This window comes from Hippocampus guttulatus, chromosome 18 (genome assembly GCF_054856545.1).
Source record: "Hippocampus guttulatus isolate MCC_2025c chromosome 18, RoL_Hgut_1.0, whole genome shotgun sequence".
NCBI classification, from domain to species: domain Eukaryota; kingdom Metazoa; phylum Chordata; class Actinopteri; order Syngnathiformes; family Syngnathidae; genus Hippocampus; species Hippocampus guttulatus.
The window spans coordinates 4,205,001-4,228,896 of NC_141278.1; the positions used below are offsets into that span (position 1 = coordinate 4,205,001).

The 23,896-nt window shown below is 46.3% G+C and overlaps 1 protein-coding gene across 8 annotated transcripts in view; it reads right to left on the reverse strand.

Annotated features, from left to right (window-relative positions):
* Positions 1–23,896, reverse strand: part of trps1 (trichorhinophalangeal syndrome I) — a 144,481-nt gene that overhangs the window by 32,779 nt on the left and 87,806 nt on the right. For 5 of the 8 annotated variants that reach the window (XM_086136942.1, XM_086136941.1, XM_086136945.1 and 2 more), the window contains 7 exons: positions 9,656–10,279; positions 8,445–8,560; positions 5,766–6,282; positions 5,233–5,447; positions 4,559–4,733; positions 3,981–4,215; positions 2,934–3,627 (listed from right to left, as the gene is read on the reverse strand). In XM_086136942.1, the coding sequence (XP_085993068.1) occupies positions 2,934–3,627; positions 3,981–4,215; positions 4,559–4,733; positions 5,233–5,447; positions 5,766–6,282; positions 8,445–8,560; positions 9,656–10,279 (2,576 nt within the window). Of the gene's footprint in view, positions 1–2,933; positions 3,628–3,980; positions 4,216–4,558; positions 4,734–5,232; positions 5,448–5,765; positions 6,283–8,444; positions 8,561–9,655; positions 10,280–17,362; positions 18,102–23,896 lie in introns of those variants that run through there. The other 3 variants (XM_086136940.1, XM_086136946.1, XM_086136939.1) reach the window with 3 other exon arrangements.

Sequence of the window (23,896 nt, forward strand, 5' to 3'; positions counted from 1 at the left end):
GTGATTTATATTATTTTGGGGGAGGTTTGAGCAGAGTCAAAAAAAAAAAAAAGAACCTCAAATGATGCAATATTCATGCCAGTCCTTTGCCCTGCCCGACGACGATGAGTCAAAATGATGAGTCAACGGCAGCTCTGCAGGCATGCGTATGTGGCGTAAAGTGAACTTGTGTGTATGGGTATGTGTGCGTGTGTGTGTATGTATATGCCATGGAAACACAGGGTAAATATTGCATTGAAGATAAAGCAATAAAGTATGATCGCTTACGGCAAGATTTACAGGAATTGGTCATGTTCGCACAGTGTTTGTGCTTGCCAACGTATCGCGCAGGAAAACAAAATACAGTCGAATCTCGTGTCAACGTACGCTGTTGACGTTTTCACCCTTATGACGTTCACGTTTCAAAGTCCAGATTTCACGACATTCATTTCCATTTGCCGATTCTGCATACAACAAACACCTTTATAAGGTCACATTCACGATGACGCCTTCGTTTTTCCCACAAAAATAGCGAAAAGGCCTTCGTGACAACGAACCGTGGGAAACTAATTGCCGCCCGTCACCTCACTTATGAACAAAATGCACAGTGTGGAATTCCCCTCTGTTGCTTAGCAACGCTACAGATCGACTTGTACATTGTTGTACTTCTGGAGGTCCGAAAAGGTGTGTGGTAATAAAACGGAAGCTAATATCGCTGCCTGGGAAGGCTGAAATTGTCTCTCACTTTTGAAAGGGAGTCTCTGACGAATTGGTAAAGTCGACGATTTCGACAATCATCCGTAATGGCCACAAAATCATAGCAGAGTTCAAAGCCAACAGATTGAAAGATGATTGTCAATGGCTTTGGGGTGCGGCACATCCTAAAGTGATTGACAGTTGGCTTTGTCGTCTATGGCGCGTAACATTTGCTGACGGAATGTTTTCAGAGACCAAGTAGGAACACTGGAGTTGTTTGTTTCATGTCTTCTAAAATCCTTTTTTTTTTCCCCTTCATCCTGTTAACACGTATTTGTAATTGACGTGTTTAGACGGTATTACATGTCCATGTTTTTTACATCTATAAATGATCAGGCTGTGTTATACACCGTAGATGGCGGCCATTTTATTGGAAACGGTTACAAGGAACCACCGTGATAAAGTACAGATTTGAGATGTCCCTCCATGTGGGTTCGAGAGATTCGACTACAATGCGCGTTTTATGAAAAAGGTTGTTTGACACCCAAGGAACGGTCGTGAAATGTGTTTACTATTTTGGTTTGCAATGAGGTCAAAAGGCTGCGCCTCATACTGAGTGGGTTCTATTATTTGATCTCCATATTAAATGTCACAGTTGATTTGGATTTAAGAATAGATTTAAAAATGGGTAGATTTGCCGCCTGAGTGACCTAATTCATTCCAGCCTCAAACTGTCACCACTCTCAAAATCTTCCAAGATGTTTAAATTCACATTTTTAACACGTGTAATACAATCGCGATAGAATGTCAAAGCACTGGGCATGACATTAAACTGCGGGATGAAATATGTGCCACCAGAAACTGCGGCGTCTTATGGGCCAGGGAAAGCAAAGTGGTCAAACTTCTAAAAAGATGCAAAGAATGATCCGGACGGACGATCGGCGAAACTCTGCACTGTCTAGAGTTGTGACCGTGACTGGTCATTTGTCTGGAGGTGCAGCGCGATTGGCGGCAGACCGAAGTCGGCTGGGAGAGGCTCCAGTTAACCGGAGACACGAATGAAGACATAGTTTCATGTTTGCCTACTGTCACTAAGTATGCAAATGATTTGTCAGTACAACCAGACACTTCCCCGTGCAATTAGCTCCGTTTCCTGTTCTTTGGCTCCCATCAAACAAAAGCTCACGGGGCCGATTTCACACGAATGTTTCAACTGCGAACTGGTTGAACATTTTAGGCACGGTTCTGCTCATTGAACCCCAAATTGGAGCACTTTGGTGGCGGTTTGAACGTTCCACTGTGATCAAGATGGAAACTAGGTCACGGAGTTCACTCTGAATGGGTTAATTTTTCTCTTAACGACTCGCCTCGTTGCTTCTCATCTAAATGTTCTTTCCTTTTCTTAATGCCCCACCCGAGAAAATGAGTAAAACTCCTTGCCGACACACCCTGCCTGTCTGCCAAGTGGTTGCCAACACATCATGTGCGTGCGTGCGCGCGCGCGCACACACACACACACACACACACACACACACACACACACACTTCATAATAAGCAGGCCGGTACAGTGGATTCATACACAGCGATATGTTCTCAGGCACCGCATGAGCTCAAGTTTTGCCACTTCGATGGACGCGCGGGCGTGCAATTACTCTCTGTCACCGCCCACACGCACTAAATACGTGTGGGCCTGTGCTGTTTTCATGTGATCATTGCCAATAAGCTCTGAGACTGCAGAAGACCACAATCTCACTACTGCCACTCTATGACATCACTTATGAATTAAGAGTCGTCGCCGCCCCCCCCCACCTTCCCAAACTCCCAACCACGGAAAAGTGGAACTTGACGGGCGGGTTACCATGGGAACTGTCAAAGTTTGCCTTCACGTCGTCACTAAGGCGACTGTGTGGCATTGTTGTTCTCAGTCCCAAGTTAAACTGATGAAAGGAAGCAAATGTTGCTCTTTGGAAAAGGAACCGTATTTTTGTCACTCACACAAATGTTAATATTAAAAAGGTATACATAAAATGTATGGATCTGTTTATGTGAGTGCACACAAGTAATTCAGCCCTTTCGCAAAAGTATTTGAATTCAAATAAAATGCTAATAAAGATGTGATAAGAAAATAATCCACCAAAATTTGATATATATAATAAAGCGAACTGATTTAAGTGGGAATGGCAGAAAAGAGGAAGGGTGAAATGATTGACAGGAGGGTAAAAGGAGGCAAGTGTTGTGTGGACGTGTTCCACCTTACCCGCAGCAGCGACTGGGACTCCTCTTTAGCAGCTCCTCCTTTCACTTCATGAACTCCTCCACTCCCTCCTCCGCTTGTGTATTGCTGGGACGTCATCTGGCTCATTTTCTCCCCTCCGCTGGGTGCGGCACCTCCGCCCGGCCGCCCCCCGCCACCGTACAGCTTAGCGTCTCCCAAAAACGACTTGGTATCTCCAAGGTAGACCATGCCGGGCGAGGCCACGCCGCTGGCCCGCTTCTGCTGCGAGGACTCGTGGTTGGCGGAAACGAACGCCACGGACAGCGGTGAGGGGAACAAGGAGGGGTCGGGTCCCACGCGCTCCTTGGGCACCCACAGAAGACCGTGGGCCTGCTCGCCGCCTCTCGTCTCCCCGAGGACCCAGCCTTTCTCGCGCTCCCTCTCTTTCTCCTCGCCGCCCTCGCTCTTGACGATCTCCTCCCGGCCCCCCTCGGCCAGGCGTCCCTCGGGCGGCGCCAGCGAGTAGAGGAGTCGAAGATCCCCCTTACTCTCCTCCTTGATGGCCAAGGTCGAGGGCGCCGAGCAGCCGTTGGCCGACGGCGTCAGGGACGGTGTCAGCGCGGTTACCGACAGCGAGGCGTCGTGACAGTGGGCCGAGTTGAAATGGTCGAGGAGCGCAGACGAATCGGCCGCCGTGAAGTCGCAGTGGCGACAGCGACAGCACGCGTGGACACGCCTGCGCAGAAACAACAGAGAAAACAATATTTGAATAAAAAAATGGCAGCACTTGCGGTAAAATACTGATAATTCATCAATAAAGAGTCGTCATGCTGTTCAATACCAATCCCAGTTAAGTTCACCGTCAAACTAAACATAAAACAAAGCGATAATGTATTGACAAACAACGTTGCCTCCAGAATGTCCCACTAGCCTAATGCTAACATATAATGGAAAACACCATTGACATGCTATGAATTAGCATTGAAGTTGTGGTTTTAGGAACCTTGGGTATTTGAACATAAGTCACGTTAAATTTCTTGACTGATTCAAAGCACTTCAAACACATCCGACACGACGACATGCGCCGACCTGTAGTGTCTGAAGATCTCCTCCTCCACTTCGGTGATGAAGTGACACTTGGTGCAAGAGTACTCCTGGCCTGCCTCCTTGTCCGGCCCGCCGCCGCCCCCATCTTGTTCCTCGGCCTTCACGTGCGCCGGTGCCCCCTTCAGGTTGATCAGGCTGTGGCAGCCATCGTAGTGCTGCAGTAGCACATCGATGTCGGCGGTGGCGAAGGCGCACTGGTCGCACAGGTGGGTGACGCCTGAGAAGGCACGATAATATTCCTTTGATTTCTCGCTACATCGGATGCCGCTGATCATTCTTGCAGCTGTTCACATTTACATCGAATAAACGCCGTAGCATATTTATGCATTCTTATTCATGCCGATAGTATTCCTGGTGTCATTTTCAGCTTTCCATCAGTAAGTGTATCATTTTCTGCTCTATAGTAGTGTAGATATAGTTCCACTGCTGGTGATGAATTAATGGTCCAACTCATTATCTATAAACTATCGAGACACAAATCTCTGTTCTTAACTTGTCCTCTTTCATTCTGTGTAATCGCATTTTACTTTAAGCCCTTCCTGGCGATCCAAATGAATTACCTTGCGAGGCAACGGGGTGTGAGGGGTGAACAGTAGAAGCTGACGTCACACTCGGGTCACTTCTGGGATGAGGAGGAGGCGTGGAGCCGCCCGCGTCGTGCAGTTTGGTGGACGCGGGGAATTTGGCGCAACATTTTGGACAGGTGGGTTTCCGGCATGCAAAGGGGTGGGACACCTATTCAGGGAGGGGGAAAAAATAAACCAAGGATGACGCAAGCTCCATTAAGTATTTAGAAAACCCCTGCTGGGTTCTGTTTTTCATCTAGGCAGGGAAAATCAAAGACCTCGCAGGGATATGTGCATCATTATCCTAATGATACTATACACAACGTTGCTGCCTGGACACAAAGAAAGATGGAGGCGTCCGTTTAACTTCATGAAGTAAACTGGTGGTTCTCAAACTTTTCTGGTACAGGGAACCCTGACGAGGCAAAATTTCCATTGCCGTGGTCCCTCTCATAATCCTAAAGCCGATAATAAAATGGTTACCGAGTGCAACCATAATGCCACGGGAATTCTTTTTTTGAACATTTTATCCTCAATATTGATGATGTGTTGAGCAGTCTGCTTCACCAAATTGTGTTTTTTTGTATGCCGGCCCCCATATGTAAGAAATCTTAAAATTATTTGCCAGACCCACCACCAATGAGAACCAATGAAATCCAAAACCTCACCTCCCCCAGGTGCTTGTGCGGCTGACAGAGGCCCTGCGGACAATACATGCAGTGCTGGATGCAGCATCGGTGGATGGAGTGGTTGTGCTGGTAATGCAGCAGCAAGGGAGCGACCACGATCACGTCGGCGGCGTGCGCCATGGAGTAGCGGAAGTCGCACAGCTGGCAGTTGTAGCTGGTGACCACGGCATCAGCGTCGCCGCTGTTGGGGTCTCCTGGGAATCGGGGACAGATGCGGCGTTAGGCAAAAAAAAAAAAAAAAAAGGTCATCGAGTTGGCAGGACGAGAACACCGGGATGTTTTTAAGGGCACGATGCTGACGGCAGAACGCCGAGACAGAAGGGTCACAAAATAATCCCTCGGGGTAGATATTCCGCCAGACCGTGATTAGATTCAAGTAGGATTCGGGAAATCGACGGGACAATTTTAGAATATTGATTCCCTTTGAGTTGATGCAGGAACTTTGTTGACTTCAATCAAACCCCATTCTGAACGGCCGGGCAGTTCATTAGGTTTCATGTCACTAAAATTACCTTGGTGGGCACCGGATGACAAATCCTTGCGACTTTTGGACAAAATGTGGTCTCTTTCGCCTTCCCTTCTGGAGTCGTTAGGGCTTGCCATGTTCATCTTGTGCCGTTGCTCATAGTGTTCTAAAAGCTTGGCTGAGCCTCCGGACCACTCGCAGCTCCAGCTGCAGAACTTGCACCAGTAGTACGCCCGCGCCCCCTCCGCCGGCCAGCCAAACGAATCCGGCCGGATGGGGATGGAATACCCTACCAGGGAGTCGTCCTCTGCTCTGACCGCCACTCGCTCCGCCCCATCCAGTATCGGACTCCTCCCTTTGCTCTGGCCGTCGTTGTTGGAGAGGGGCGTGGCTGGCGGGGTCTTGGCTTTGTTGGGATGAGAGGACAGGAAGTGCTGCTCCAGTTCCACTGAATTGCTGCCCATGTAGGTGAAGTTGCAGAATTTGCAGCGAAAGTACTTTGTGTTGCCCTGGCAATCGGAGGTCTTGCGGCCGATTCCGATAAGCGTGCCACCCAACGTCACCTGTTGAATGCAAATATTTCTTTCAGTCCGGAGTAGAAACGAAACTCATTTGCGAGGCATTAACGTTGGGGAAACCCCGGTCTAACATGTTCAGCGCTGTCCAATCGATTCAACGGAGCACGACGGGCAAAGCGCCGGACCCGTGTTCCGTGCTGCGATGGGGCAATCTGTGTTTCGAGGGTGCGGCTTTTCGTGGGGAAAGAAACGCTCTCCAATTAACTCATTCACTCCCAAAGACGTTTTTAAACGTCTTTTCAGACTTGGTCCAGAATTGGCTGGTACTGAATGAGTTAAGTTCTGGTCATCAACAACAGTTGAATTTCCATTTCTCGGCCTCTTTTTGTTCCACCCCGCCATCATATGGATTCCCACATCATCCCGGTGAATCGGCATGACAGAGATTTGATGTGGCAGCTCGACTGAGGATGCGTGTCATGATCCAAACACAACGGGGGCCGCTACAAAGAAAAAAAAGGCCCCTTAGCACTCGAGTGCGTACTCTCTTTATGCACGTGCAATTAAATGCTGCTGCAACTTAAACTAAGCAAACCCCCAAACATATATTCCAGGGCAAGTTTCCACGGGATGAGGCCACGGCTGCGAGGCAAAGAAACCTGACGCACATCTGTTTTTTATTAGGCTGGCCCCGTAGACTGTAGGTGATTATAATGTGCTGTTGCTGGCTAGATCGGGAGCGCAGGGGCTTACAATGACATTACTACCGTACGACGTGGATTTATCTGCGAGCAGATCTGCGGTCTCATGCGGACGGTAGGCGGTCCGGCGGCGGCAGTTTGTCAATGCAAAAGAAATCCTTTTGGAAAAATCCAGATGTGGCTGCTCGAATTTTGAATTTAAAACCAGAAACATGACATCATGCGTTCGTGCATGGCCATCGGCCAGGAGGAATGACTTTCTTTGATGTTTGCGAACAAAACGTCTTTAGTTACGCAGCAAAATTGAGCTCGGCATTGGCGGTGGAATGACGGTAAACAGGAGCGACAAACAAGCAAGTGTCTCTGGGGCTCTCTTTTTCCGACAGGGGCCACGATACCGGTTGAGCTCGATGTCGGCGCAGTTGAGGACCGTTAAAATATATATGATACCTGTAATTTGGATGAGCCCTGTAACTTGGCCCCAATGTCTGCTTCAAACCAAAATGGCAGACTTCCTCATTTCAGACAGGGATCCTGAGAAAAATTTGTTGCATTCATTGATAAAAGGTGGCAAACTTTTCATGGGTCGATATCGAGCGGGTCCTGTGGGGGAACTATCAAATATTTGTATCAGGATGGCCGAAATTGGTGCGTTTTCACACATTTTGAGGGCTTCCGCACCCCCAAAAGGCGATTTATTCAACAGAAAATTTGGAAGAGTGCGAGCTGTTTTTGGACTTCTTGAGACAGCAAACAAAGTGATCAATTAATGACATCCCAAATACAAATCTTTGTCAAGAGGGATAACGTTGAAAGTCACAAGGCGGGACAAGGTGGGGGGGGGGGGGGGCACTACAGATGGATGAAATGAAAATTGAAAAGTTTGGCAGCAGATTTAAAAAAAAAAAAAAAAGCAAAAGCTGCATTGCATGTGTGACAGCTGCAGTGTTGCGAAGGAACCCTTCATCTTGACATTTTTTCCCCCTATCGCTATCATCCCCCACCTCGCTAAAATCGCACTGGCTCACCGGGAATCCCATCTTAGCAAAATGACAGCACGGAACTTTCCAAACGCACGCGGGAAAGAGAGTGAGAAAGAAAGAACGAGGGAATAAGATAATAGAGACTCCTTTCATTGCCGTTTTTTTCCTCATCTGGCGAAATCCTTGAAGGCAAAACTCGACCGTTCAGATACACTTAACGCTCGCTCTCCTTGACCCCCCGAGAGAGATGACTTTTACGTTAAGATATAAAACTTAGAAATACATGCATTAGGGCAAGGGGATGGACGTGATCGCTGTCAATCTAAAATGTTTGGTAGAATGTTCAATAAAAAGAAAAAAAACCATGAAGAAAACACAAGAGTGGACGGAAGGATATTTGATTCGCAGAAGTTAGCGATTGCTTATTCCGATTCATCCCAAATTCGGGTTCCAACACCGCTGCAGGAAGTCGCAAGTCAAGGTTACGCTGTTACGTTCCAATCACATCAATGTTGCTCCTCACCTGGATGTCATAAGTGCCGTTCATCATCACTGTCCTTTGTTGCTGATGGTGGAGCTCCGGCCTGCTCATGCCAGACTCTTTGGTTTGGTTCCTATGCCCTTCTCCTACCTGCATGACTGAGAGCACACACAAGGGTGGACGGACTAGTCAGAACTGCAAAGGTTGTGGGACTCGGATGGTCAGGAGCAAAAAAAAAAAAAAAAAAAAGCCATAAAGCGGTTCGATTAATGTTGCTTCACGTTAAATGTCATGCCTTTAAATACCACACTTCAATATGTTGTTTTTTGGGTTTTTTTACAAGCAACCTGACATTGAAATGAAACCGTTTCTACAACCATCAAAATACATCAAAGGTTGCAGGTTCAACGACACACAAATAGAGAAGAGATGATTAGAACAAAATAAAACTTCACAATCACACCAAAATGTACAATTAAGGAGAAAGAAATGGACCCGTGATTTTGTTCGCCTCTCGCGTATCAGAGGCTCAATGTGGCCGGAGCGCCACCTGAAGCGCACAAGAAAATGGCGGGGACGACAGCCGAGAGTCACTGCCCGTGGCCATTTGCGTGAAATAACGATTGTATCCGCCAAAATGGCGGTGTGAGGGGGCTTAATGTCAGGGTCGCGGTGAGTGAGCTACATTGAGTATAATTTCCCAGCAAATTCTCATCAGATCATAAGACAGTCTTCGCAAAAAAAAAAAAAAAGTCACAGCGAACAGTCACTCTGAAACATATCCTCGATGCAATTTCATAGGAGGAACAAAAAAACTCAACTTCGTAGAAAAACAAAACATATATAAAAAGGCCACTTTTAAGCAATACGCATTCTCATTATCTGGTGCAGCGTCTGCGGCGGGTGAACATTTCCTTTTTTTTTTGAGAGTTTCCATTTCTAGGGCTTGTTAGATAAGACCACGTCGAATTTTTGCCCTGAATGCTTGGGAAATTGTGCGAGGGATGAGCAGGTGTGTGAACACGTTTCTGTGAGTTCTGCCGGCCTGAAAGTCGCAGGCGAAGAAATGAAGGCACAGCCGGTGATGCCTCTGATGTGGCGGAAAGGCGGGCGTGAAAGAAGCTGTTTTTTTTTGCTTTTCAATGAACTGCCCTTTGACAAACCCCACAGACACACTGTTTTACTTGCTACTTTGTGCCTTTTACGAGCCCTTCACACAAAGAGGGTGCAAAACAAGCCAAGCTAGGAGTTACCTAGAGGTGTGTGGGGGGGCGCCATGTTGTGGAGAGCCAGGATGTGTGTGTCGAGGGCAGCGTCCTGCCGTGTGCGGTTGTGCAGGCCGAGGTGATACTTCCTAAAGTGCTTCACCAGGTCGGCGGGGTCGTTGCCGTAGTAACCGTAACCGCACACGTTGCACTTGAAGTCCTGCAGCTTGGGGGAGGGGCTGGAGGAGAGCGGCGGCGTGTCCGGGGCCGACTCCGCCCTGCCGTCCGAACCGCGGGGCTCGCCTTTGGCCACTTTGTCTTCGGGTTGCGACACGGGTCCTCCTTGCGACGGCCGACCTCCGCCTCCGCCTCCGCCCCCTCCTCCCCTCCTCCCACCTCGCTCCTCGTTGCCAACGGATGAGGGCGAGAGAGACGAGGAAATGCACTCACTTTCTCCTTCCTCCTCCTCCTCCTCCTCGTCGGGCTCCTCATCACCCCGGAGTCGCTCCTCGGGCTCGGAGGGGCGGCTTATTCGGTCGGCCTCGGCTCCCACGCGCCCCTCGTCTTCCTCGCCATCCTCCTCCTCCTCGCCCGCCGGCCTCCTCCCCTCTTCCTCCTCCTCCTCCTCACCTCCCACACTGCGGATAGGGGGATTCTTCTTCCTCACCATCGCTAAGAAGATGGAGAAAGCGCGCTGCGTTACTTCAAGTTGTGGACTACATGTGCACAAAGGGTGGGGGAGAACCAAGAAACGTACTTCGAAATCAAGCTCTCTCTCGAACAGAAGTCACTTCAAATACGACATCAAGGTGGTATTTTTAAAAATCAGCAATTGCATGATGATCAGTACAGTAGAAGAAAATCATCCAATATAAATCAAGATACCTACCGAAAGCTTGGTACTCTGACAAATGTCAGAGTGACATTTGACCAATTATATCAATGATATTTTTGCAACTAAGTAAAAACAGCACTCTGCCTTGCACTCAGTTGTATCCTAAGCTAATTTGTCTGCAGGTTACAACAGAAACAACACAGAGAAGACATAGTGAGCGCCTCAGAATAGACTGCAGGTCAAATTATTTCTCACGAGCAATACGCTTGTTTTGCAAAATGGCTTAATGGAATCAGAAAGAGAGCTGCGGACAAAAAAAAAAAAAGACTGTGTTCTTTAGGGAACAGTTTTCCTTCTCTTTCTTTGCCACGCAACTATTAAAATAAAGTAATTCATGTCTGCCAGGGCCCACGCCTCAACCAACCCTGGCACAAACTCACTGCGCGCGTGCGCGCGCGCGTGTGTGTGTGTGTGTGTGTGTGTGTGTGTGTGTGTGTGTGTGTGTGTGTGTGTGTGTGTGTGTCTGTCTGTCTGTCTGTCCAAGATAGAGTGCGGGGAGCAGAGGAAAATCTCATCTGATGCTCACCACACCCAAGTCAGAATTCATCATGCACACACACACACGCACACACACACACACAAAGTGGAAAACGACATCGTTGTGGTGAAGCGATGACGCAAAAAGTCCCGACTCAAAGGACCTCGCGAGTGGCCAAACTGTGTTTCCATCTGCCAGGCGACAGACGTCCGTTCATATGAGGGCGCTAAAATTGCGAAATGTCATCCGAACTCATTTGTCGCCGTGGCATGCCAATTACAGGAAGCTGCATTTATGCCCAAGTACATGTATAGCCCCATATGTACATTGAGGTATATTCCATACCCCGAGTCCTCATTAAGCGATCCCAGATCGCTTTTGGCAAGAGGCAGTGGGGACAGTTTGCCGTTCAATCGCAAATACAAACAACCATTCACATCTCTGAACAATTTGCTCTTCAGATAACATGACAAGCATGTTTTTTTGGAATGCGGGAAGCAAGCCGCTGGACGGGGAGAAAAGCCCGGGCAAGCGAGCCAAGATTTAAATCCAGAACCTCGAAACTAAGAGGCAGACTAACCACTGTTTCGCCATGATGCTGCGTTATAAATCACTCTGACTGACTGTAGAGATACAATTCTGGAGTATACAAACTATATTTATTGCTGATTTTCACACACTGAACTGGAAGGACTAGCCTGTTTAAATTCATGCTGATACCAAACATTAAAAAAAAAAAAACAGTTGAAAGTAGGGATCCTCAGGCAATTGAAAATGGAAAAATAAAGTCCTAAATACAGTAAATATTAGAGATAGGGGGAAAATACAATTACAAATCAAACTAGCATTCAACAGATTTAACACTCCTGCTCTGTAAATTTGGAGATGAAGCACTTCGGAATCACTTTTCTATGCTTGTGGAAGAAGGTGTGCTGTTATCTGACAGTAAGTCAAAGTGCCCAAAAAAAAAAATCTGCTTCTCTTTTATCCTATTGTGTCGCCGTTTGGTCAATCCATTTAACGTACCGTGTATAGGGAGGCATTGAAAAATCCTCAAAAGAAATCAATCAATAAAACCTAAATGGTAAACGAAAAATGTTATTGTAGCTCTGCGTCGCTACAAAATGACGTGCGGGGTTCCGAATTGGAGCTGGATTGCGCCGATTTAGCAGCTCCGCTCCACAGCCACCGCGTACTCGAGGCTGTATGCACAGGCTGGAACCATTACTATCAAGTACAATTAGGTGCGAGCCGCCACAACGTACTGACTTCACTGCGTATCAGCAACTGCTAACTCGCTACAATTACCCCACCCCACCTCCGAGAAAAACAACGCTAAGCGGCCCCCGCGATATGACAGGTAGGATGAATGTGACGCTTAATCGTTTCCATCATCGTGAATTAGCCGGGGACTATTATCTAAAATTGATGATAATGACCCGGAGACGGCCGCTCGGGGATACGCTGACATGAGTGTTACAACTTCCCAAATTGATGACAAAGGAACCAAACTGAAGAAAAATGTGACGATTTGGCGTATCGGATTTATAAGACGTGATTAAAAAAAATAATAATAATCATAAAAAATATGCCACCATGAAGTAAAATGTAGGATGCAGAAAATTCAAGAATGGAAAAACAAAATGTTTTTTTTCTTTTATTTAAATCTTGCGATGTTCTGAACGCGACAGTAACCAGACCAATTTTGGTGTCCTTTGTCATCAATCTAGTTCTGTTGCTATCGAACCAATGAACGCGATGTCATTTTCCCCAATATCGGTCGGCTAGCTCATCCCGCATTACGCTTACAATAAATGATTTGGGACTCCCTTACCGCTAACAACCCAGGCTAAACTGAACTCCTCAAAACATAAGGCGCAGTCGAGACAACTTCGTTGACACAATGCACTGCTTCGCTGTTTAAAAGGGCTCTGGCGCCATGTTGTGGCATCTTTTGGAATTTTACAAACAGCACCAGAAATCGGCAAGTATCTGGGGATATGTTTTTTTGGACACAGATACTACTTCAGCTCAGGGTGCTTTACATCAAATGAGTGACAATTCTAACGCATGTCGGAGAGCAACAACTGCTTTCAACCCAACAAGGCGGGCATATCAGGTGTTAAACTTGACACTGATGTTTCGAGATCACAGAATACCCTTCCGGACAGGCGTCATCCTGCTTCTGGTCCTCGCTTGGGGTGAGTGTTAACTAGGTTTTCCCGGAGGGGAAAAAAAACAGCGTTACTCAAAAAGTACAAAGCAGTTATTTAGACGTCATTGTCACATGTGATTACGTGACGCCCGAGTGATGGGACTTCATGGCTTCGTTGCCTTGTCACTTCAAGTTAGCCCTCTTTGAAGTAAAAAGTTAATAAAAGTGTAGTATATGAACGCATATGCTTTCATGCCCAGACAGACAAAACATATGCGTTCCTGAAACCAAGCCAAGCCGTAATGGGAATCAGGCACAAGCGACGGACGGTTACTGGAGGAGTAGATGGGAGGGGGCGGGGTTGGGGAAGGGGGAGGGGGCGGGTTACATTTTAAGCACCGATCGAGCGTTGGCCAAGTGTGGGTGCGACTTATGGATTGTCAATGATCAACTGTGGAGTTTTAATTGATGAGGCTGTGGAGGGACAGCAGCTGTATTTTTAAGCTACGACCTGAATGGATCTCAAACTCCTCTGCAACTAGAAATCGCTGCCAAACAGATTCCAAGTAAATAATGCCAGAGGAGTCATTACCTCTTCCCCGCTGCAACGAGTTCCTTTGCTTTTTTTACATCAAGCCTGGGCATTTGAAACTCAAGAGGTTTCGCTGAGACTCTTGAGAGGTGAGTTACAAAACTGAAGAAGTTACAAAAGTTGGAGTGTAGTTGCCCTGTGGAAGGAAGGCCCTGCCGACCCAAACAATCAAACCAAACCATCCCAATCAAATGAAACAAATCAATCGGTCGACCAAACTCATATATACTTTATCACACATTCGCAAACACTTTTCAAGTCTGAGGTGAATAAACATGTCCGACTTTCAAAGTGTTGGCATTTCCGTCCCCCACATAATCACATGATAAGTGAAGATGCTAACTTAATCATCGACTCAAAAGCTGTGCTGAACTCAAATATAAAGACAGATGCAATGACGTCATCTGCAGGGGTCAAGTAGTCATTACAGCGGTTAGCAAACCTGAATTTCACAGGGTGAGCCCTTCTTCGTATCGGTGAAAAAATATATACTTGGCGGCAGTAAACGGTTGAGTTCCAATTGACGACTGTAGACGCCCACGGCAGTGAATGAGTTAACCAACCAATCTCTTACAAAACCAACTAACTTCTTGTATCGCACAACTGGACGCCTCCGCTAAACATGCAAGTCCCATCCAGGGGCATCCGTTTAGCCGAGTCAATAAATCAAGTGTCACCATAGACGTCAAAACAAATAAGCTAATTTCAAGACCTTTCAAATCAAACAACTACTAAATTGCTCTCTTCCCAGTCACACTTCTTTTGTGAATGCGCCCGCTCTTTATCATACCATCTTTCATCCATCGCTCTCAATTAATCCGACACTCACGCGCACACACACGCGCACAGTTCTGTCAATTTTACCTCGCTCTGTTCTCCCGTCTTATCCTGACGCAAAGCTTGGCGTGTGTAATTAACACCTTGTTCCGGTAAGACTGCTGTTTTGGGGTCACACCGGTTGGCCTTTGATCAAGTCCAACTATTATTAATCATCCCTAAAGCGCTTTGCTAGTTGGTGTGGTTACAAGGTTCCCCTGAGCTGAGCGCATTGAACATTGTTCCAATTATGTACACATAGGAAGGCCACCGGACCGATATGCGCCGAAATCAGCATCGATACACAAACTTGACTGTGTTCAAGTCTTCTGTTACAGCTCTGAAGCGGCCATTTTGAGAGATCCCCATGCAAAACCATCTTGCAATTTCAATACGACTCCCAAATTGAATGCAAATAATGTAAAATGACTCGAGCCCCCCCCCCCGGTCAAAAAAAAAAGTTATCTGCAGTTAGCTCAGCATACACAATAAACACTCACACAAATGATCACTATCCTCAGCGGCTGGGGAGTATTTTAGTCGCATAGCGAAACACAAGACGCGGGGCGCAGACAATGCATTTCTTCTGTTATTTCAATAATCTGTGACCTGAGAGTTTATAAAACTCTGAGCAGTCTGGTCTCTGCTCTGGATTTTGACTTTACAAACACACACGCACGTACACTAAAACACAGACGGCGCTTTCCCCATTATGGTCTTTAGAGGATACGCTGTCTGAGTGTGTGAATGTCATCAAATATAGCATGTGTGGTCACGTCCCATTTTTTGTTTTCGTGAAGAGTGTTTCTCTAGTGGCTAGCATGAGACGCTAACGGTGCCTGTCCACATGTGCGCTCCTTCTTGTCAAAAAGAAATTAAATACAAACCGGGTGGCATTTTTTGATTGGTTGGAGTGCCGTGAGACTTTTCTAATGTAAAATATGCGCTTTGCTCAATAAAGGCAGCAGAAAACTGTGTTACATTAATTGCTAAGTGCCTTCCAGGGCCTTGCTGACGAAGTGCTGCCCGCATGAGTGAAAATACAAATCGCTACTTTGACTGTCGTGATGTGCCCCTGCCTTTTTCATGACTCTCCGGGGCAAGGAGCAGCAGTTCGCATCTTCGCAACCCCTAGCACTGCGCCCAATTCACATGGTAACAAAAGCCGTACCTGAAACTGCCTTTTTTTTTTTTTAAAGGGCTATGCTGACATTTTTGATCCTTTCAATAATTTGTCGAAAGCCCATTACGAACACGTGGGAACCATTTTAAACAGTGAACAAAACAACTGTAAAATGTCGCCTTTAGGGCATTCAACCTTCGGGGTAACTATGTGGAAAGCTCTTCCTAACACAACGCGCGAGGGTAATTAATTATCGTTAAACAGGCTGCCAAGGCTAAGCGATCGTACAACCCGCACGGATTGTCTCGCACACGCACACAGAGGCAGCTCATAAACTCCCATTGATCTATGCGCGGCGATATTAGCTGTTGGTTTAACATGCTCTGACCCCGCTAATGGAACGACCGGGAATAAATGACCGCGATACAGAGAAAAGTGAATGTTCACGTGCAAGGGCGCGCGTCTTTGAGGGGAATTTCGCCAATTTGGGAAAACTTGGGACGCAAATTGTGCAATAACAACACGCGCACAATCATCCAATAAGGATCGATTCAGACGGATTACGTTTCCACTCATTGCATTCTACATGACTGCGGTAATTGAAATATTTTGTTATGGCACTAAATTGGAAGTTATTAGTTTCAATGATTTGGTGCCAATAATTTACAGTATTTCAAGGTGAAACCACTGGATTAAATGCCGGAAGTAGTCCCACTCTGGTGACAAAAGGCCAGAAGAGCCGCGAGGCAACAACAACAAAAAACAATCAGAAGAGAGAGGCTGTGGTGGCATTGAGACCCAAAGCATACAACAAACATACGGACATGAAAAATGCACAAAACGGACACGGGGACAGTTCAAAAAGCCTCGGAGGCCTCAGTCTGAGCTTTCATTTCCTCTGTCCTTCAAAAAAAAAAAAAAAAAAAAACGGCAAGCCGATGCTTATCAAGAGCTGCGACCCGCCCGCAGGAACTACACAGCACACAACTAGCTCAGTGTTTAAAAATAAATACAAAAAAAAACCAAGATGATGAAACTGTGACTATAATAGTAACAGTTCTGACAATGCAGGGCACAAAAACATGTACTTCTTGAGTCATGAAGTCTATAGATGTAAAAAAAAAAAGCGTACATGTTACATATACAGTATATTCATTTCAGAGCAGACATTGACAATTCACTCTGTGCGTGACATGTTTTTTGAGAATGATTTGCTTACTTTGACTGGGGCAAGCATTTAAAGATTCATTGTTTTGTTTTTTGTTTTAATGTTGGGATAAGAGAATCCTAACTTGCCATAAATGTCACAGTGAAAATTCCGTGACAGCCGCGCTCCCAAATGTTAGACAAATGCAAATCGCCCAAACCGAGTTTACTTCCTACAGTAGTCGAAACGTCTTTCCAGTTTGTCTGCCAGCCAGATGACGCGCAGCAAGACGTCACACCTTTTAACTGTTTTCTAAAAGGTTGCCTTGCCTTTCCCCACTGAAACGCTAACTGTCACTATTGATGTTGAAATAATGGCCTCACACTATTTAGGCACGGCCCGGATAACCATGAGCAAAACTATTGCGGGATCACAATATTGCATGAAACGCTTCAGAAATGTATGACGGTTGAACGTTTGGGGTTTAATAACTTTTCTTCAGTTCCACACGCTACAGGACATTCGCGTGTGGCAACGGCATTTTCTCACCCTCAATGACTTCAGTGACGTTGGGCTGCATCTGCTCTGTGCGAGACGAGCCCCGGGGGCGATTTGGTGTCGCGTCACCGCGATACAAACGGAGGTGGCTTTGGAAGCAGAGAAAAATTGACACAAATTGAAGCACATGGGACATAAACCAAGCGTCATCGTGGTTTTGCACGATCTTCCGTATTCTCGCCCCTTGCCGGCGTTTTGCGTTGTGTTAAGTGGACATTGCCTCGCATTGTATGATGACTCTTGGATGGGCCAAGTTACCTCCCCGCTCCTTCATAATAGATTCAGGTGTGGAGTCATAATGAAGGCAAATGTAGACAATCTTAGATGGCGAAGGAATGCAATCTGCCATTCCCACGCCCGTCTCAACTGCTGGTACGCCCTTAGATATGAACAAACAAAATAAAACACACACAAAAGTGCTGGCACATAAACACACAAGATTTGACTGCTGAGATCAGCAGTTAATACACCGTTAATCTTTTCATCGACTATCTTTTGTTGACAACATCTCCCGTCTGCCTTTTATTCCACGCCCCGATCCTCCTCTGATCTACGCCGCCGATGAATCACGCACATACTGCCAAAAAAAGGAAAAAAAAGAAAAAGAAACGATAAGATGGCTGCGCTGGTTGAGGCTTCCCCTTTTGTCATGTTCTGGGAAACTGACAGATGTGTCATCAGCCAGCGAGTCAAAACCCGAGAGTCTCGGTCGTATAACGTCGAATATACATGTGCGTTGGTTACAGAGTGAGGGAACCCCCCCCCCCCCAACCCCCTTAAAAATAAATAAAAATAAATAATTCCCTCGCCGGCCACCTGATTTGCTGGAGCTCGGCGCTCGTCAAACAAACCGCAATCTTGGTAGCGGTCCAGATGCACCGGTGGAAGGCGGGAGCTCAACCTGCATTCTTGTTGCAGGTTGAGAAACAATCAAACATCTCACCTGAGGGGTCCGGTCGCACCTCAAAAGTTTTAAGGTCATTGTTGGCTGAGGAAACAATCGCTTGGAAGACTCGCCAAACCTGCAATTCAGCATTTGGTGTCTGGCTGATAATTACACCCCCCCCCCAACCCCAAAAAAAAAAAAAAAACAAGACAACAGAGTCATGTGTGAGTCTCGCAAGACGAAACAGTCAGACAAAAGGGAGGGTGGTGGTGGGGTGGGGTGGCGGGAGTACCGATTAAAACCAGAGATGAGAACAAGAAAAGGCCCACAAGACGAGAAGGAAGGAGAGATGTGAATTCATTGCCTTAAAAGCAGATGGGAGTCAAACGGCGTGATAACAATCTGACTACACATCGACGACGAGGGCCCGTGACACACACACACACACACACACTCACACACACACGCAGATAAGACCGAGTGTCAAATTCCGGGCGCATCACGCGCTGCTGTGACACACTGCAGATCCCCGGAGCGTATTTCTCCTTTTTGTCTTGTTTTGGACAGACGGGGATGTCGAGGGGTCAGGATGCCTCGGTCCGAGTAGGGGTCGGGATGACAAATTGAGTCCTCAAAATGAGGCTGAGGGTGCACCATGAACTGCGCTTCCAAACAGGAAGAAGAATTACACTACCGGCAGACACATACGTTTTATTTTGCAGGTTGCAAGTTGGCCTTCTCACCAAATTGTCGCTGTGTCATTGTCAGTGGACTTAACTTCTTCCTGACACTGTGCATGTAAATAAGTGAGCGAGCGCTCAAGGCAAAAGAAAAAAAAAAAGGTCTTAAGCTTTTCTTCTTCTTCTTTTTTTTAAACCAAAGTAATCAAATCACTCTAGGACTCATTCCACCCCTACTCGATTGCATGGATTTGACAACTTTAATTGAAGTGTAATCTTAGTGGCTCGGTGATGAAGTGCTGCCTTCATGAGTTCTATCGCACCACACAATACAACTGATGCTTTGACGGTCTTTGCGCTCGCTCGCTTTGTTCTCCACGATGAAATCTATTAAGTCCAGCTTCCTTAAAGTTGAGGACACCCGCCTCAATGCAACTCTGTTGAAAAAAGAAAATCTCGTGTGCTAAAGTCCCCGACGTTCCATGCGTCACCTCACCACAAAACACTGTGGTGGCAAATCATCGAGCTCCCCTCCCTGTGTCTATGTGGCACTCTTTTTTTTTTTACTCCCTCTGTCCTATTATGGACATAGCAACGGTGTTGATGTCAGTACGACGGAGGCTTGATTCACCGACCGTCCCTGTCTGAATGCGAAACGGGTGCGTGCTCGATAGCAGATAAGGCTATATATAAACAGCACTTGAAAGTAGAAATGTAAATGTTTGGACGTGGCTGCAGAACGGTCGGCTGCGTCGAGATACCGCCGCGAGCAAAGAGGGAGTCTGAGATGAGACAAGAGTTCGCGCCTGGAGAAGACGCAGGAGGCCGCAGTCGGACGCCTCTCGTTAATCAAGTCCCGAGGGACTTGCTATCTATCGCCAAATCCATAGTTTAGAAGCTCAGGGGATGCTTCAGGTTTGGCGAGGTCAGAGGACATGGATGTTGCTCTTTTGCGTGGCACAATGGAAATCAAATGGAAAACCTCATGGGAGGATGGGTAAAGGTTTGACAAAAAGGAAAGCCAAGGAGGAATGAATTTAGTGATCATTAAATCGCTCCTCTCTGGTAACTTCCATGTTGTTTTTCGTCAGGGTTCCTCAATTTATTTATTTTGGTTTTGGTGAGGGGGGTGGTGACACCTTTTAAGGTAAGAAATTTGCCCCCTCAATTCAAAAGCCATAGAAACAAGAACAAATGTGTTCTGTCAGAAGAGAAGGAAAAAAAAAAAAAAGATTTGCAAAATGCTCGGAATATGGCACAGTCAACGAGGTAGGACTAGATACGTTTTTTACTTCTTCCTACTCCCTTGAACATAATAACTGGGTTGAATGAAGACTGATTTCTTTCTTTTTTACTATTTTATTTACCGTATTTTCTGTCAAATTATAACTGTATATGTTTTATGTTCAATAAACAAACCAAGTCACATCGGAGCTTTTAGGTGGCCCAAATAGGGGTGGTAATAGGTCGTTAAATGACAATTTATTAAAACTTTGCTGACACCCCACACCCCAAAAAAATGCATTTACGAACCCTTAGAGGTCCCAGACCTCAGTTCAGAACCACTGATTATTTTTTGCTCCAAGTGTTTTTTTTTTTTTTTTTTCCCTGAGTGTGCCGTAAGCATGAGGAGGCAGCACGAATGAAGGATATTGGCTCAACCATGAGCAGAACTTTTGATTTGACTTTTACACTTGGCTGAAAAAAAATGTATTAGGAGTGCATCAAAAGCCCCAGGCGATCGGGTTTTTGCCTGGAGCGCTGCGACGGTTTTCTCCTTTTTAATCAACGGGCGATCAGCACAATTGACTTGCTGCCTCCCCGGTCTTGATTTGCATGGGAGATCCAATCAGACGCGTTACGACCAGGCGTGAATTCAAGTCCGCGGGGGGGGGGGGGGTTCGCACAGGACGTCTCGGTCTTACCCGACCTGATTCGACAGGCGGCGCGAAATTATTTGACTCATCTAGGTTAACAAGTTTTAAATCATTACTGTACATATATATATATATATATATATATATATATATATATGTATATATATGTATATATATATATTGTTCCATTTGATTATCCATTCCACTGGGGCAGTGTTTGCTAACTGGTGCTTGAGGCTGCTTCTTAGCTCTTGACAACGCACAGCCCTGAGTGTGAATATTTTTTGCAGTTTCTGGACTTAAAAAAAAAAAAAAACTACCCCCCCCCAAAAAGAATCTGCAGATATATGCTTCTCAGTTGACAGCGACAGAGTTCAATAATTGTTCCCCCTCCAGGGGACTAATAAAGAATTTCTTCTGCGATCATGTTAACATGAAGTCTAAACCTTTCTTTTTTCTTTTTTTGACGGGGAGGGGGGGAGCCCACCCCACTGCGGAAACTTGATGGAGCCACCAAAACGAGAGGCTGCTCTCCTAACAGATGTTGTACATTAGATGGAACATGTTGAAACTAAACCAAAGAGAGCAGCCATTAGAAACAAAAAGGCCTTTCTTGCAGCTGTTACAATACAAATTGAGTTAGTGAGCCACTTCTCTAAGGACTTTGTGTCTAAACACTCGCTTTTTTTGCTTGCCTTTGTTTGACCTAATAGTCTGAGGTTTATGATCACTCAAGTCAGAAGTAGATCTATGACTGCTTTGTTCAAGTCGAAACATGTTACAGACAGAGCAATTATAGCTAATTAAGCAAAGCTTCCCCCCCCCTTCTTTTTTTTTTTTTTTTTTTTTTTGAATAGTCTATCAAACCGAAATTCTATGAAGGCTTTGTAAATTTTAGGTTTCTTTGCGGGCGCACATCGATCTTCTTACATCTGTCAGCACATGACGAGCGACGAGGAGTGCGTTCAAGTGTTTCTGCATGTGCGAGACGTTGATTGTTCGCAGGTCTCGGTACTGGCGACCAACTGCGCCAACTGTACCGCCAAAGTAAACCAAAAGTCACAAGGAAAACGGACACAAAGAAAACACGAGAAAAGTAGGTGGGTAGGAGTGTGTGTGGGGGGGGGGGGGGGGGGGGGGGGCGAATAGAAGTGATCATTTCGGAACCAGGAGAAACACTATCAGGACTTGAAAATCCATACTCAGCAAGTGTTGGACATGACGGGTCGGAATTGCAGAGTAACTGGAGATATGATAGTTCGATATTGTTGCCAAAGATATCAATGCTCTCACTGGGAGGTGTCATGGTACATTTACTGTATTCATATTCAGATTTTTCTGTCTGGCAGCGAGCGGACGGGTTCCCCCACGGAACACATTCGCTAAGGGACGGAAGTGGAACTCACAAAAACAGGTCAGCTCAGCCAATGGTTGGCGGATGTGATGGCGAGCAAGCGAACCTCGATATGCGGGGTACCGTTAAGACGCTCATCTTAACGGTCCCGACCGCTACGTTTTCTCTGCAGTCGTCAAAGAGTACGTAGTACGATTGACGCTGCGACTTTCGGCGACGAGTCACTCCCGCGGTTTCTTCGGCATCGTTTTTAGACGGGATGCTTTTCCTGAACAACCAACCCACCATTTATTTTTTTAAATCTGGCCAGGACTGGGTATTGGGGAACTGGCTATGACTGTAAGGAAGCCGTACTAAAACATTGGTTTTCATCTGTCGTTAAAACTAAGCAGTGATGACAGTACTGAAATGTACATCACTTTTATTCACATCATATGACTAATAGATATTTTATGGCGCTCTGAAGGGACAGCGATGAAATCATCAACACGCTTCCCTTCCAGCATTGTGCACCGAATTTGGCGAGGTGTCACGGTGACAGCGTGAAATCCCGCATTGTCATTCCTTTAGCTGGCGAGTGAAAGTGAGCGAGGTAGCGTCTGACATCACCGCTCAGAGTGCAGCCCTTTTTTCTCTCTCTCTCTCTTTTCCTCAAGACATTTTTGTTTTTACAGCTTCAACTCTTGGGCAGAGCCGACCGCTGTGTGCGCACACAACACACAGACGTGTGCGCACACAACACACAGACGTGTGCGCACGCGCACGCACGCACACACACACACACACACACAAACCCCTAAAGAGGCCTTTTTCCACATAGGGCCATATGGTGCAGACAGGCGCGCGGAAACAATTCCCAAAAACAACACAAACTCTGCATTTAGAAACCTGTCATCCAGATACACACAGTATTACACACAGACGCACGCGCGCGCACGGTTAAATCTGCTGAATGAATTGCTGCCTTGTTCGGCGGTGCGCTAATGGCAAGGAACCTGCCATAGAGATTAGCACACTTGCACACTCACATCCTGCATTAGGTATTCCGGGGCAATTATCCATTGCTACCAAATTTAATATTCCAATTGAGGCCTTTTAAACCGGCCCCATAAAGACAGCTGATATTTAGCTTGTCCTGGCATGATTACATCTTTACTATAGCACAGTAAGGTAATAAATTTAGAGGGGGAAAAAAAAAAAAAAAGTCCGCAGTGAATGGCTGGCTGTGGCGTGGCTCTTCAAAGCAGCGATGTGTTTCCATGCGATATTCCAAACTAGCAATCCAAACTTCCAGTAACTTCCACCACGCAACTCTGGCAGCCAGTGTGGACTGGTGGTGAGCACGCCGCCGCCGCCACACTCAACATGGCAACGCGTTGGGTCATTTGCGGAGCTCGACGCTGGGATTAAGCAGCCGTGTGGAATTGATTCATCGCTCGCTGAGGCAAGCGAGGCAAAAAAATAAAAATAAAAATGAGTACGCTGCTCGTTTTGTAAGCCGACGAAAAACAACGCGGCTAATTCTGCTACAGACGACAACAGTGTTGAAAGAAGAGTTCAGAACATGCAGAGAAGATTTACCTAAAAGGCCAAGGGAAAGTGAATATATTCACTTGATCCAAAGTCAGATGGGACTATTCATAACCCTAACAAGGATAAATGTCATAGAAAATGGATGGCTGGATTATTCTTCAGTTTTTTTTATCCTTCAGGCAAATTTGGATGCTT